General features: G+C 34.3%; 1 protein-coding gene across 9 annotated transcripts in view; it reads left to right on the forward strand.

The window, feature by feature from the left end:
* The window catches only part of GRIK2 (glutamate ionotropic receptor kainate type subunit 2), a 641,759-nt gene that overhangs the window by 288,119 nt on the left and 338,220 nt on the right, over positions 1 to 15,420 (forward strand). For all 9 annotated transcript variants that reach the window (XM_079938731.1, XM_079938723.1, XM_079938729.1 and 6 more), the window contains 3 exons: positions 4,420 to 4,601; positions 11,574 to 11,627; positions 14,493 to 14,666. In XM_079938731.1, the coding sequence (XP_079794857.1) occupies positions 4,420 to 4,601; positions 11,574 to 11,627; positions 14,493 to 14,666 (410 nt within the window). The remainder of the gene's footprint in view (positions 1 to 4,419; positions 4,602 to 11,573; positions 11,628 to 14,492; positions 14,667 to 15,420) is intronic.

Here is a 15,420-nt window from a genome sequence, read left to right on the forward strand (position 1 = left end):
ATAAGAGAAACTTAGAACTAGGAAAAATTTAGAGATAATCCAATTTAGTAATTCTTAGGCATTTTGGTTTTGGTAGCACTTTACACTCTTAATAATTACTGAGGATCTCTAAAAGCATTTATAATATGCTTATAAACATTTACCGTATTAGTAATAAAATTATAACATTTAAAAATATTAATTCATTTAATAATTGCAATAACAAATCTATTATCTATTCACATATCATATTTTAATGAAAAATACCTATATTTTCTAAAACAAAAATGTAATAAGAAGAGTGGCTTTGTTTTGCATTCTCGTAAGTCTCTTTACTATTTGGTTTAATAGGAGGTAGTTGGATTTTCATATCTACTTCCTCGTTCAATCTGCCATGACATCATCCATGTCTTGTAACCCCTAGAACACTCCACTGCACATGTGTGATTGAATGAAAGTAAAAAAGCCAAATAACCTCTTATTATTATTATGAAAATAACTGGACCTCAGGGACCCTCCTGATGGGGCTGTGGACCACACTTTGAGAACTGCTGCTCTAGATAAGACTCCTCCCGTGACCTCACACTCTGGAAGCACTCTCTCCTCACAGATGCCCAAGCCAAACATCTGAGAAACCTCCCTGACTCAGCCCTTCTCCCTCACCAACCACTTATCATCTTTTCTCAAAAATCTCTAGTCCCTTTTTTTTTTTTCTTAGATTCCATATATATGTGTTAGCATACGGTATTTGTTTTTCTCTTTCTGACTTACTTCACTCTGTATGACAGACTCTAGGCAAAGTGGGAGAGTGGCATGGACATATATATATATATACACTACCAAACGTAAAATAGATAGCTAGTGGGAAGCAGCCGCATAGCACAGGCAGATCAGCTCCGTGCTTTGTGACCACCTAGAGGTGTGGGATAGGGAGGGCGGGAGGGAGACACAAGAGGGAAGAGATATGGGAACATATGTATATGTATAACTGATTCACTTTGTTATAAAGCAGAAACTAACACACCATAAAAAAAAAAAAAAAATCTCTAATCCCTCCACTTCTTTCTCTCCCTACCGTCTTGACCTGAACACACACCTTACCCTTTCCCAACCTGCATTATTACAACTGTCTTCCAACTCTTCCTCCCGTTTTAGTTCTTCTCTTCTGTCCTCTGTAGTGAAAATCTGAGTGATTCTTTTGAGATGCAGATTCCAAGTGAGCATTTTCTACCACCCTTAAGTTAAGGGCCTTAACTCTAATGTAAAATACAAGGGCATCCTAAGCATCCCTGCCCTCTTCTCAAATTACACTTGTCAGCACTTCTTCCTTGCTTCTTAAGATTCTTTGCCCATGCTCTCTCACCTCCACGCCAGTATAAAAGCTGTCTTTTCTTCCATCCATTCCTTCCATTCTTTCTTTTTATTTAGGTATGAACTTAGACATCACCTCCTTTGAGATAATTTCCCTGAACACTCCCACTCTGAGTTAGGTGATCCTGCTATATGCTTCCTCAACCATCTGTACTTTCCCTATCAAAACAGTATTGCCATTTTTCATTTATAATTGCTTGCTTAGTAGCATTTGTCCCCCTGTGTATTTTTAGCATGGTATGGGCAGGAAATTTGTCTATTTATATATTTCATTGTCTCCTCAATGTCTAGAACAGTGCTTGACCTACAGTAAAAATTTAATAAACATTTGATGCATAAGTAAATGAATGTCTTTTTTTCTCTCTCTTATTCCTACAGTCAGTTGTATTTACAGTTTTTTAACTCACTCTTCCTAATGAAGTTGGAAATCATTCTTTAATTGTTTTATTGTCTTATGCTACTAGTTAATACTAGTAGTATTAACTACTAGTTAATATAAAATAGTTATTATCCTACAATATAGCTATCAAAGGGTATCTCTCATAAGACACTTATCTGAAACCAGACCTATCTTTGGAAATTGGCCACACTCTTTGAATATCTCACCTGGAAAGATTGTTAAAAATGTACATGCAGGAGTCCTCTCGCCTGAAGATTCTTATTAGGTTGTTTAGATTGTACCCAAGCTTCACAGGTTACTATCATACCTTCCAAAGTTTGGGGGCCACTGCCTTATAGCAATTATATTCAGGTTTATTTATAAAAAGTAGTTAAACAATGTTACTACCCTTTAAGAATTTATTCTAATTTAGTTACAGAGTACTCCCATATGTAAAGAAATGTATAGCCTTTTATAGATGTTTTACAGGATTTTATAAGCCCAATGTTAAATGCTGCTACAATTAAGCAGGTGTTATAAATTCAAATATTTGTTTTCATCTTTGTACAGTTCAGTGTTAACATCTGTACTCATTATATACATAATTCCCTAGACTGAATTGTATCATGTTTAATGGGTATATTTGATATCAATTAACATGTAATATTTATTTTACTAATAGTATTATACTGTGTAATTTATGCAAATATTATCTGTAGGATTTTATATATCAAAATTTTAAAACAACTTACAATGAAGTAAACTTTATGGGACAATGTTTTATTTAATGAATTCATTTAATTTTTTATAATTTTATTTATTATTATTTTTTTGGCTGCAATGGGTCTTCGTTGCTGCGCATGGGCTTTCTCTAGTTGTGGCGAGCGGGGGCTACTCTTCGTTGTGGTGCACGAGTTTCTGCTTGCCATGGCTTCTCTTGTGTGGAGCACGGGCTCTAGGCACACGGGCTTCAGTAGTTGTGGCACGTGGGCTCAGTAGTGGTGGCTCGCAGGCTCTAGAGCGCAGGCTCAGTAGCTGTGGTGCATGGGCTTAATTGCTCCAAGGCATGTGGGATCTTTCCAGACCAGGGATCAAACCCGTTTCCCCTGCATTGGCAGGTGGATTCTTAACCACTGTGCCACCAGGGAAGTCTGGTGGGATGATATTTTAAAAGCAAAAGATACTATATATTTATGAATTTACATATGTTTTATCTTGCATGTCTCAAGGATAAAAATACTGAAAATTAGTCATGTTAATTTTATTAACTATGTTGCAACATATTAAAGTGTATATAGCATTACATGTCTAAGAGGATCTATTATTTATTTAAAAACTGAATGAAAAAAAAAATTCCTAGAATTAGATTTTATTCTTTATATCTCATATGTTATTTTAATACACAGTAGATTTTTAGTCATAGTAAGATTCTTTTAATTCCTGTTTCCAAATAGAGTTATATATATATAATAAAGAGAGTATGTGTGTGTGTGTGTGTGTGTGTATATATATATATATATAGAGAGAGAGAGAGAGAGAGAGAGAGAGAGAGTTATTTACAAATATTTTCCTTTATTATTGTTTGTCATAGTAATATTTATGAAGGTAGTTTTTCAGGAAAGATAGAAGTAGAGTTTTAGAAATATAAAGATGAGATGGAAAAAGGGGTAAATAAGAAGGAAGAGGGGAGAAGGGGAAAGGAAATTGCTTAATTTTGTCCAAGCTAATAGAATTGTATGATCCTTCTTTTCTTATCATACTCTTATATATTGGATCTTTTATATCAGTTTTTAAGGGGTTTCATTAATTAGAAAGTTTCTATAAAGGAATAAATTCATTGATTTGTCTCTGTTATTTAAAAATGCATAACAGTTTAATGACCTATTGAAAATGGACCTATTAATTTGATATATTTTTGAAACATATAATCAGGAGCTACTTTTCTAGGAAAATGTTTGCTTTATTAGTAATTTCTGTGGTTATATTTATTTCTGAAGAAATACAGAATGATACAAATAAAAACAATACAAAGGAAAGTTTTATTTATTAAAGTAATTTAATTACACTTCTGGCTATTTAGTCTTTTTATTAAGAAAAGTATATCACTCTTACATATACATCAAATTACTATACCATTACTTGTGAACAAAAACAAGAAACAATAACCAAAGTTTGTAATAATAGAGAATAATTACATAAATTATGTCCACTAAAACTTAATTGGACAAACTAGAACAGTAATCACTAACTTACAATGACCTATAAGACATTGTCACAAAACAATTATTGATGTAAAATACAAAAAAAACCCCTCTATGTATATATGTGCAAATACATAGGAAGTATATGGAGGATAATATTTCAAGCCATCAACAGTGACAACCCACTGGGAGTAGAATTAGGATAGAGAGGGAAACTTTTATTTTAAATTATTTTATCTATTTAAATTATTTACATTAACTTACAGTCATGTATGTCTTTCATACTTTGAGAAATACCCTAAGAATTTGAGAAGTGATTTTAACAAAAATAACTGGGGATTGGGAGTTCTGAAGTAGGAATTTCAGTGGTCACGTCATGACGTACACATGTACATGGTCAAGGAAATCAGACACTGTGATATGTTTTGTGATTCTATGAACTACTCTGTTTTTTCTGTAACATTCTGTTTTTTTTCTTTTCCATTAAAGGTCTCATTCGCTTGCAGGAGCTCATCAAAGCTCCATCAAGATACAATCTTCGACTTAAGATCCGTCAACTACCTGCTGATACAAAGGATGCAAAACCCTTACTAAAAGAAATGAAAAGAGGCAAGGAGTTCCATGTCATCTTTGACTGTAGCCATGAAATGGCAGCAGGCATTTTGAAACAGGTAATCTTTAAATTATTTAAGTTCTTAATTCCTTTATTAAATTTGAGTTTGAAATTTTTTTTACATCTTTATTGGAGTATAAGTGCTTTACAATGGTGTGTTAATTTCTGCTGTATAACAAAGTAAATCAGCTATACATATACATAGATCCCCATATCTCTTCCCTCTTGCATCTCCCTCCCTCCCACCCTCCCTATCCCACCCCTCTAGGTGGGCACAAAGCACTGAGCTGATCTCTCTGTGCTATGCAGCTGCTTCCCACTAGCTATCTATTTTACATTTGGTAGTGTGTACATGTCATTGCTACTCTCTCACTTGGTCCCAACTTCCCCTTCCCAGTCCCCCTCAAGCCATGTCTTCAAGTCCATTCTCTATGTCTGCGTCTTTATTCCTGTCTTGCCCCTAGGTTCTTCAGAACCTTTTTCTTTTTTTAGATTCCATATATCTGTGTTAGCATAGGTATTTGTTTTTCTCTTTCTGACTTACTTCACTCTTGTGACAGACTCTAGGTTCATCCACCTCACTATAAATAACTCAATTTTGTTTCTTTTTATGGCTAATATTCCATTGTATATATGTGCCACATCTTCTTTATCCATTCATCTGTTGATGGACTGTTAGGTTACTTCCATGTCCTGGCTATTGTAAATGGTGCTGCAGTGAACACTGTGGTGCATGTATCTTTTTGAATTATGGTTTTCTCAGGGTATATGCCCAGTAGTGGGATTGCTGGGTCATATGGTTATTCTATTTTTAGTTTTTTTAAGGAACCTCCATACTGTTCTCCATAGTGGCTGTATCAGTTTACATTCCCACAACAGTGCAAGAGGGTTCCCTTTTATCCACCCTCTCCAGCATTTATTGTTTGTAGATCTTTTATGATGGCTATTCTGACTGGTGTGAGGTGATACCACATTGTGGTTCTGATTTGCATTTCTCTGATGATTAGTGATGTTGAGCATCCTTTCATGTGTTTGTTGGCAATCTGTATATCTTCTTTGGAGAAATGTCTATTTAGGTCTTCCACCCATTTTTGGATTGGGTTGTTTGTTTTTTTGATATTAAGCTGCATGAGCTGCTTGTATATTTTGGAGATTAATCCTTTGTCAGTTGCTTCATTTGCAAATATTTTCTCCCATTCTGAGGGTTGTCTTTTTGTCTTGTTTATTTATTTATTTATTTTTTGGCTACACTGTGTGGCATGTGGGAATCTTAGTTCCCCACCAACCAGGGATCAAACCCGTGCCCTCTGCAGTGGAAGCGTGGAGTATTAACCACTGGACCGCCAGAGAAGTCCCCTGTTTTTTTGTTTTTTAAATCAAAGTGTTATTGTTACACAGGTGGTTTAAAAAAAAAAAGCCAGCGAAGTCACCTTGATGTGATTTTCTGATAAAAAGTCTAAGTACTTTAATTAATTGTCTTAAAAGAAAAGTAATATAAATATTGATGATCCTTAAAGCACATTGAAGTTCCGAGGTTCCTTTCAAATGGCTAAAATGCCGTTTGTTAATGTGAATATTGATCAATGAAGTAGATTTCTGTTTTGTGCTGAAATGAGGGAATAAACTTCAAATCAACAATTAAGCAGCTCAACCATTAAAATTAACTAGTAAGAAAAAGAGAAAAAAAAATTGTTCTTTACCTGTCATGTATGCTGAGATGCCTTACACATTTGATCTTATTTAATTATCACCATAACCAAATGAAGTAGGGACTAGCTCCACTTTACAGACAAAGAAACTGAGTCTCAGAAAGATTAAGTAGCTTGATCAATGTCCATCATTGATCAAGGAAGTAGCAAAGGGATTTATATTTCTCTTAGTGATGTTAGGAAGTATTCATTTCAGAATAAGCATTGCCTACCTAAAAAGATAATTCTAAATCAATCAAATGAAACAATTCATAGCAGTAAAACCTCTTACTATTACTTCAGCACTATTCAGGCCTAACAGCACACTGGAAAACAATTATTAGCTCATATCTTATATATGAGGGGATTGATGTAAGGGGTTAAATAGCTAGTACAAGGCTGTACTATGTAGTAGAGCCTGAATTTGAACACAAGTCTTTGGACTTTGTTTTTTAAGCTCTTCTATACACACTGCCTGACTGGAGATTAGCCACCTGTCTTGAAACCTCTCAAATGTAGGATAAAATATCTCTACTAGAGAGTTATGCAGATTCAGATGTCAAATTATATCTCATAAAATATAACTACCAACAGTAAATGTCTGTTATAACATGGTTAGTTTATTAAGCAGATGTTTATCCAGTCTTCCAATATGGATGTTGGTTTCACTACAGTAAAATATTTAATTGGATTTGGAAAATTGCTCTAGTGTTATATTTGAGTAATAAAGAATATAAGGGTGGTTGTTGTTGTTTGATTGGGTTTTTTTGGGAACAAAATGATGCGATAAAGTAAGCACTGGAATCTAGAATAGGGATTTGTTTTTCATTTAATACCAAACAATTCTTGGTCACATTTAGAATACACAGACTTGGAAAGGATACCTTTCCTTTATGCCTGGAGTGAGTATCGCTGTACTATTTGTCAGTGACAAATAATAGGCTTTTGGTAGGCTTTCTCTAGGCCTCCAACAAGTATATAGGTGATCAGTTGTCTTGTCTCTAGAGTAACTAACTCTGACTTACTTTGCTGTTTGAAAGGTGAGAGTATCCATCACCTTGAATAATAGAATTTCCATTCTGGCTTCTAGCTGATATATCCCTTATTTCATACTTGTTTTCTGATGTGTAACCTGCTATTTGCAAAACGAAAACAGAATTAAAGTAGTATCTAAAATATATACAACAGTAAAATTATGTAATTTTAACAAGATTAGTAGGTGAAAAATCAGAACGGAGGGGAAATGAGAATATGAAAGTTAAGTTGAAGTCAGAGTAACACTATTGCACAGAATGCATGCTTTTTGATCCTGTAACACTGGCAGACCACATATGGTGGGATTTTTTTAAAACTTACCTTGTCCCAGAGAGCATTTATCTCATATTTGGATCTTAGCTACTCTAGAAACGAGTTCAAAAAGAAAGTAAATAGCTTCTTTTTTGTAACTGCAGCAGTACATTTAATAGGACTCCATTTTATGATTTATGAAATTTTTCTGAGATTCCTCAATGTTGGCTAATGATGACACTCCAAAGAAATGGTACAAGATTTGAAGATAAGACACAAATGGGCTTTCAGCTTGTCTGGCTTAATCCAAGAACAAATATTAGGAGTATCAAGAAAAAGAGATGTTTGTTTGTTTTATTTAAATTGACTGAGCTCTTACTAAATAGCGAGCAACCATGAATCTGAAGTTTTCCTGCCTGAGAGCTTTAAAAGTGAGTGAAGCCTGGGCTTGGCGAGATTTCCTCTGAGGCGAATTAAGGGCACTCATTGGCATACAAGTCTTAATAGCAAAAGATTCCACCTCTACTCAGATTTGTCAGAGAGAATCCTCCATGGCAGGGCCAGGATGCTGTGGAGTAAAGTCTCCCGAAGACATTCTATCACAGAAAAAAATAGCAACCAAGAACTTTAAAGTCCATATCAGAGAGTGTGAGATCAAATTTTTAGCCTGGAAAAATGTAAAAGCAGACACAAAGAAACTGCTACAGCAGCAAGAAGTAAAATATAATAAAATTTTAAGAAATACGTATAAAGTCTAACCCCTCCAATTGTTAACCTTAAGCAGATATAACCTGATATAACCTGAAGGATAAACTGGTTGCAAATTATATGCCTGGATAACTGCATGTGTTAATTTGTCATATGGCATTGTTAACACTACATCAGTTAAATGTTGGGAAATTCTAACAATATTTTGATTTTGGAAAAAATTATTCTGTGGGATTTCTTTCCAGGAGGGGTGACGTGGCACAAGCAATTTTCTTTTGTGGCCGCTCTTATTTATACACAAGAAGATAATAATTCAGAAGCACTAGTAGCAAGACATAAATGCTATAATTAAAAGAAGGTCCAGAACAAGTTCTTTTTTAATTCCCATTGGAAATTATTGACTCACCTTTCAAGAGAGTATCCCCGTTGTTCACTTTTGTTCATGTTAGAGTATAGGTACTCCATCAAAAATAACTAAACTTTTCTACTTAGATCTAAGTTCGTAGTCCATACTGACTCTTGTTTTCAGAATCAAAGACTGAAGGGAGGTCAGTGAAATGCTCACACAGTCCTCAGTTATCCCTTAAAGGTTTCTTTTCAACGTAATGAAGAAGAAACCTGGGGCTGGTGCAGAACACCATTTTCTTAACCACCTCCCACCCTCGCCTCCAAAACACAATTTCCAGGATTGGGCTGAGATTCCCAGGTTTTCGAATTATCAAGGAGGAAACAGCCAAAATTTTAGAATGTATAGATCCTAAATGGATCTATATCTTTGAGAATATAAAATATGCCACTTTATAAAAGGCATAGATTATGCTCTATATCCAAGCTCCAAGAGTTAGAGACCTGGAGTTTATTTTCACTCACTGTCTCAATTTGTTGACTAATTTATTCATTCTTATTATGTCTTAGTTTCTTCACCTGTAAAATAAGTATAATAACAGGACCTACGTCATAGGATTTTTAATGAGGCCTAAATTGATTAAGATGTGCAGTGTGCTCAGAATAGTACCCAGCACTTTTTAGGCATTATGTAAGTGTTATTTATAGTTATACATCTGAATCGCTGTTTCTTTCATTTATCCCAATCGATATTTCTATGCCTATTGAGTTGGTAAAGTAACAAATATCGACAAGGGTAATGCTGAACTCTCATTGAGTAGTTCTGAAGTTGCGAGACCTTTAACACATATCCATCAGGAACAATGAATACCTTCTACAAAGATAATCTTGTAAATTTTTATTTAATAAGAAAAATTTTCTCATATTTTGCTTAAATGTAAATTTATCAGAGAGTTATTGGCTCATGTAATTTTTATCCATTCAGGAAATATTATTTGTTTCCTAAAAGTTGTACATCCAATTCAGTTGTGTGTGTGGGAGGGTGTTCCCCATACCACAAGCAGTGCTCTGATGCCAGCACATTGTCCTACAACCCAATTCAGTTCTCACAGCATCTATCCAGAGGTAGCATCCGATTCTGCAGGTTAAGGGCTTAGTCCTACAAGACTGTTTCCCCACCTCCCCCACTTCGGACATGAACCACAAGTCCAGGTAATCACTTGTGCTTCTGACCCACCGGCTATAGATTGGAGGTTCCTACAACCCCCTCCTTAGGTTCGATTAATTTGCTAGAGCAACTCACAGAACTTAGAGAAACATTTTACGTACTAGATTCCCGGTTTATTATGAAAGGATGTAACTCAGTAACAGCCAGATTGGAAGAGATGCATAGGGCAAGATACAGGGAAAGGGCAAGGAGCTTCCTCGACCCTTCTGAGTATGCCACTCTCCTCGCACCTCCACATGTTCACCAACCTGGAAGCTCTCCAGATCCTCTCCTTTTGGGTTTTTCTGGTGGCTTCAGTTCATAGGCATGATTGATTAAATCATTGGCCATGGCGATTGAACTCAGTCTCCAGCCCCTCTTCCTTCCCAGGAGGTCACCGGGGTAGAACTGAAAGTTTCAACCTTCCAATCATGAGATTGCTTTCCCCTGGCAACCAGCACCCACCCTCCCATCTTAGGGGATTTTCCAAAGTCACCTCATTTGACATAAACTCAGTTGTGGTTGAAAGGGGCTTGCTAAGAATAACAAGACACCCATTTCACCTTTATGGCTCTGAAGCAATTTCAGGAAGTGAAGAAAAGAAACCAAATATTATAACAAAGATGTTCCCATTGCTTTTATTGTTTGGGAAATTCTAAGAGTATCTGGAGTTTTGTGCCAGAAATGGGATGAAGACCAAATACATATTTCTTATTATAAATTACAATATCACAATTCCTAAGTTCCTTTCCTCTGCTCAATTCTTTGATGCTACCTATCATTAACAAATGTTTCTCCCTGTAAAAAAAATACATTTCATATATCCCAAAATTTTTCACAAACATCTATCTTTTCTTACTGAACAGCTAATGCTGTGGAAATACAAATTTTATTGTAGCTAATTGGTTAATACCTACCTATGGGTATGGAATACAAAGGATGTAGCTGGGGCAGCTACTTAGTAAACCAATTTGAGTAGTTAGTAGTTTGTGGAAGAATATTAGATGCACCTGAGAATACTTGTTTCCTACTAAGAGCTCTTCATTCAGCTCAAAAATGCATCATTTTTCAATTATCATCACCAGCTACTATTCACTGATAAATAGCTATTTCTAAAGGATTCTGTATTTTCAGAGAGGAAATTGACACTTCTTATGACTGGAAGTTCTAATCCAAAAGTCCTTGTTTTAAGACTGATAGTTTAAAATTGATGAGGACTTTAGAAGTGTGAAATAAAACATAGTAAATTTCAATTGTTCATTAATAAAAAATAAACTTGCCTTTATCTGTACAGTGGTGATTTACATTTGCTTCATTAATACTAAGAAAACGTCTCTAAAATGCTAAAAAAAATTCCTGTTGGTATTGTACTTTGGAGCACTGTTTTCCTAATTGAGTAATACTTTTCAACAAAATAAAATGGTGTTCCTTATTATGGAATTTGTAGTGAAGATATTACAAATATAATGAACTTAGATTTGCTCATTTGAGGTTTTGTTTCAAATTTAATGCCCCTTTTTAATATGTAAAACATAAGCTTTACAATTGCAAACATTCAATTAATAGCTTTTCTATCAAGAGAATTGGTCCAGAAATTCCTTTGTAACCACTAATCTTCTTTAACTATGGAAAAAAGATTTAGTTTGACCCAATTTTAATGTAACCTGAATACTATAGGCTGATTCTTCATTACATTCTGCTATTTTCATCTCACTTGTCTTATTGACATAATGTATTTCATCTAATGTGTACCTTCAATATTAATATTTTAATATTTTTATTTTTTACTTCTTAGGCATTAGCTATGGGAATGATGACAGAATATTATCATTACATCTTTACCACACTGGTAAGTAATTTATTAAAACATAAAGATAATGCTCTAAATTTTCTTATAATGAATTTCAGGATGAAAAATGGTTTTTTGAGTGGGAAGAAGTAATATAATACTGGCACTTTTAAAGTTATGATTTATTTTATTTTGTTAAAACCCAAGAGGAATTATCATCATAGAGAACTAATGATTCTTGGTGGGAAGCTGATGATTTTGAAATAATATCGTTTCAGATATTAATTCAAAATAATGTCTTATTTTTATATTGCTTAGAGGACTTTCAGAACATAATGGATTTTAAAATTAGTTTGCTGAGAAATCAATGTTTTAGAAAAGTACAAATTCTTATGTTGTTAGCTCTATTGACTTAACCGAAATCAGGTTTATTGAAGCTGCTCCTTTAGTAGATTAAATTTCCTATTCTGTTTTTGCATATGTTAAGTTGGATTTTTTAAGTAAATATGATTTAATTTGCAGTTAGCAAATTGAATGTTACCCTTATCTTTTGTCTTTACGTAACCACTACAGTTTTTTCTCAATATGCATGAAAATCTGACATTCTTTTTTTTTTATCAAACCTACTTACCCTTAGCTCTATTTCTTTACCAATACATTATCCTAGTTTTCCTTCCACTGTGAAACAGCTATCTGTCTCTGTCACTATTTCCTGCCCATCCCCCCAATATGAGAGTATCTCCAAGTTTGGGCATGTATCTTATTTTCTTTTTTCCTCTTCAATTATTTTCTTCAGAACTGGTATGTACTTAGAGCTTCAATTATGACCTTTGTTCAAATGAGATCTAAATGTCTATCTGTAATATTCCTGAATTGTTGTATATCGCTGCGCTGCAGAACGTTTTCTAATCGTTGTGGCATTAAGATAATTTCAAGTTATTTAAACCTTAATGTATTGTCCTCTGAAGTGACTCATCTTCTGACTCTTCCTTCAAAACTTCCACTGTTTCTAACTCCTGTATCCCCAACAAAATGCCACTGATTTTTTCTCCATAGTGTCTGTAGTATGCATCTTCTCCTTTCCCACAATGACCAGTCTAACCAATGCTCTCTCTTTGTTAGCTCAAAAGTTTTCCAATTGATCTCTTTGCTTTTAGGAGTCTTGAAGTTACCAGATTAAATTACTAAAATTTAGTAATTGGTCTCAATTACTAAATTTTAAATCTAAATTGATCACAATAGCTTCTTGTAAAAACAACTCTTCTTCAATGAAGATGCTTCACACAGTAGGTTGTATTTTACTGGTAAATACTAAGGCTAACTCTGCTGTATATCTGTATCACTTCCCACCAGGCAACTTTTTTGCAGTCTGTGAGAAACTTAGTGATGGGCTGGTGGAGAGTGAGTGGAAGCCTTCACTCGTCAGCAAATTATATTTCAATGCTGTTGAAACTCAGTTCTACCATAATCATAAGATTTTAGGGAAATCGAAAGCATCTCTTAATAAGGAAAAAAATGGAAAAAAAAAACTAGTTTAGTATATGTAGGACTCATCTAGCCTATAATTGAAGGTCCTTTTCAGTTTGATTCTAACCTAACTTTTCTATTTTCTTTTGCCACTGTTCTCCCTCATGAATTCTCTTATAGCCAAACTGATTTAGGTCAGTCTCCTGAGTAGACTTTATATTTTCTAATTTTTGTATCTCTACTGACATTTTGGTCTCCTTTTGTCTTTTGACTATCAAGAGCATGGCCATTCTTTAATGGCAGCTCAGATCCCATCTGCTCTGTGAAGTTGTTCTTTACTATAAAAATTGAAAATCATTTGTCTTGCTTCTGACTCTTTGCACTTATCACTTGTACTCTTTTGCCCCTTAGCATATATTGTACTACATTTCATATATATATATATATATATATATATATATATATATATGTAACCAGAGAGAGAGAGAGAGAGATAATCTCCTTGGCTAGATTGCAAATGTTGAAAACTAAAAACCTAAAAGTTCCTTATATTTTTCACAGCACAGAATAGAGCTCAGGCCAACGTCAGCTTCTCTTCACTGAATTTTGCTTCTATAATCTAGTCGGTACAGCTGTATGAGCAAGCTGTGCCCAGGACTAATGGCATTGATCTTGCCCTGGCTCTCAGTAGTTCTCAATGTTGTCTGTAAGATCTAAGGAATAGCTAATGCCAACTCAATGGGGGCAAAAGTCCCACATGCTGCATGTTCTCATAGTGACATCCGACTGCCCCGACAGCTTTGGCCTCCTATCTCCTGGGCAAATCCAGAGCACTCACTATATATAGAGTAGAAAGGGCAACCAAAATCTGAAGTGTTCCTTATGGGGGAGTTGCTAGATAGGGTATAAGACAAAAGAACTACAAGAGTTCTTGTAACCAATAAGGCCAGTTTTGTTAACTTTCTTCCTCAGCTTTGATATAATTTTCATTAGTTAGAAGCTATATTTCATGATCTGTTTCTTAAAAAAAAAAGAAGAAAGACAAAGCAAAATAACACAAAAATGGCAATAACCAGTCAAGGAAGCAAGACATTCGAAAACACCTATAATCAGTTAAATATAAAAGAGTAATGCATAAAATTTAAGGGCAAGCTATCCCTAACATAGAGAAGAAAGCTTATGCAAACCTTAAAGGTAGGTTGTAGAAAAGCCTGTTGTTCCACTGGTGGAACTGCAATAATATATATATGTACTTGTTTATGTAGAGTGTATATATATTTGCATTGGCAAAACATGAGGATAGTGTATTTGAATCTTGGTGATTTGTGATGTTTGAACATCACTTGAGACACAGTGGTGTTAAGTAACCTAAAGCAAGCAGGAATACATGATTATTTCAATTATACTTGCCTATGAATATTCTCTCTGGATACTAACACAAAGAAATTTGTCTTTTAGGACCTCTTCGCTCTTGATGTAGAGCCCTACCGATACAGTGGCGTTAACATGACAGGGTTCAGAATATTAAATACAGAAAATACACAAGTCTCCTCCATCATTGAAAAGTGGTCTATGGAACGGTTGCAGGCACCTCCGAAACCCGACTCAGGTTTGCTGGATGGATTTATGACGGTATGAATACCCACTTAAAGATCAGTTTGTGTGTTTCTAAGTAATATTGCATAAATTATTGAGTCCTCTGGATCCAAACTTCGGTTTAGTTATTAATGTTAAAGGCATGATATCAGAAGTACTATTGCCAAAAAAAAAAAGTACTATTGCCAATAATTCAATTAACAATTTTCTAAATCAATTTTATGTGGCAAATTTAACTTTTATCCAAGTATCTCAAAAGCATTACAACTATTGTCAGAAAACTACAATGTAGGGGATTTCGCTAAAATTAATTACTGCTATATATAGGATAAATTAAAGACTGAAAAGAAGACATTAACCTGAAAGTTATCCTTCTTAACTACCAGTATATGATTACTCTTCATCATGTTGGTTTCTGATATCTGATGTCATATAAATGACTTACATCCCACTAAAATTTCCCTTGAGTTTACTCTTTAAGGTTCAGAATTCACCAATAATCACACTTGTTATTTTCAAGTCTTGGTTTTGAACCTAGAAACTAGACTAATGTTTAAACTGTAAAAGAAGGGTACATTTTATGTAACTTTAGTTGTTTATACCAGTTCTGCCAATGAAAATCTAATGCAGTGTACATACATAATTTAAAATTTTCTAATAGTTATGTTAAAAAACATACACCAAAAGGTAAATTTCAATATTATTAATTTATTTTATTTAACCCATTGTATCAAAAATGCCATTGTTTAAACAATCACTATAAAAATTATGACTGAAATATATTACATTC

Source organism: Stenella coeruleoalba (genome assembly GCF_951394435.1).
Source record: "Stenella coeruleoalba genome assembly, chromosome: 12".
Lineage (NCBI taxonomy): Eukaryota > Metazoa > Chordata > Mammalia > Artiodactyla > Delphinidae > Stenella > Stenella coeruleoalba.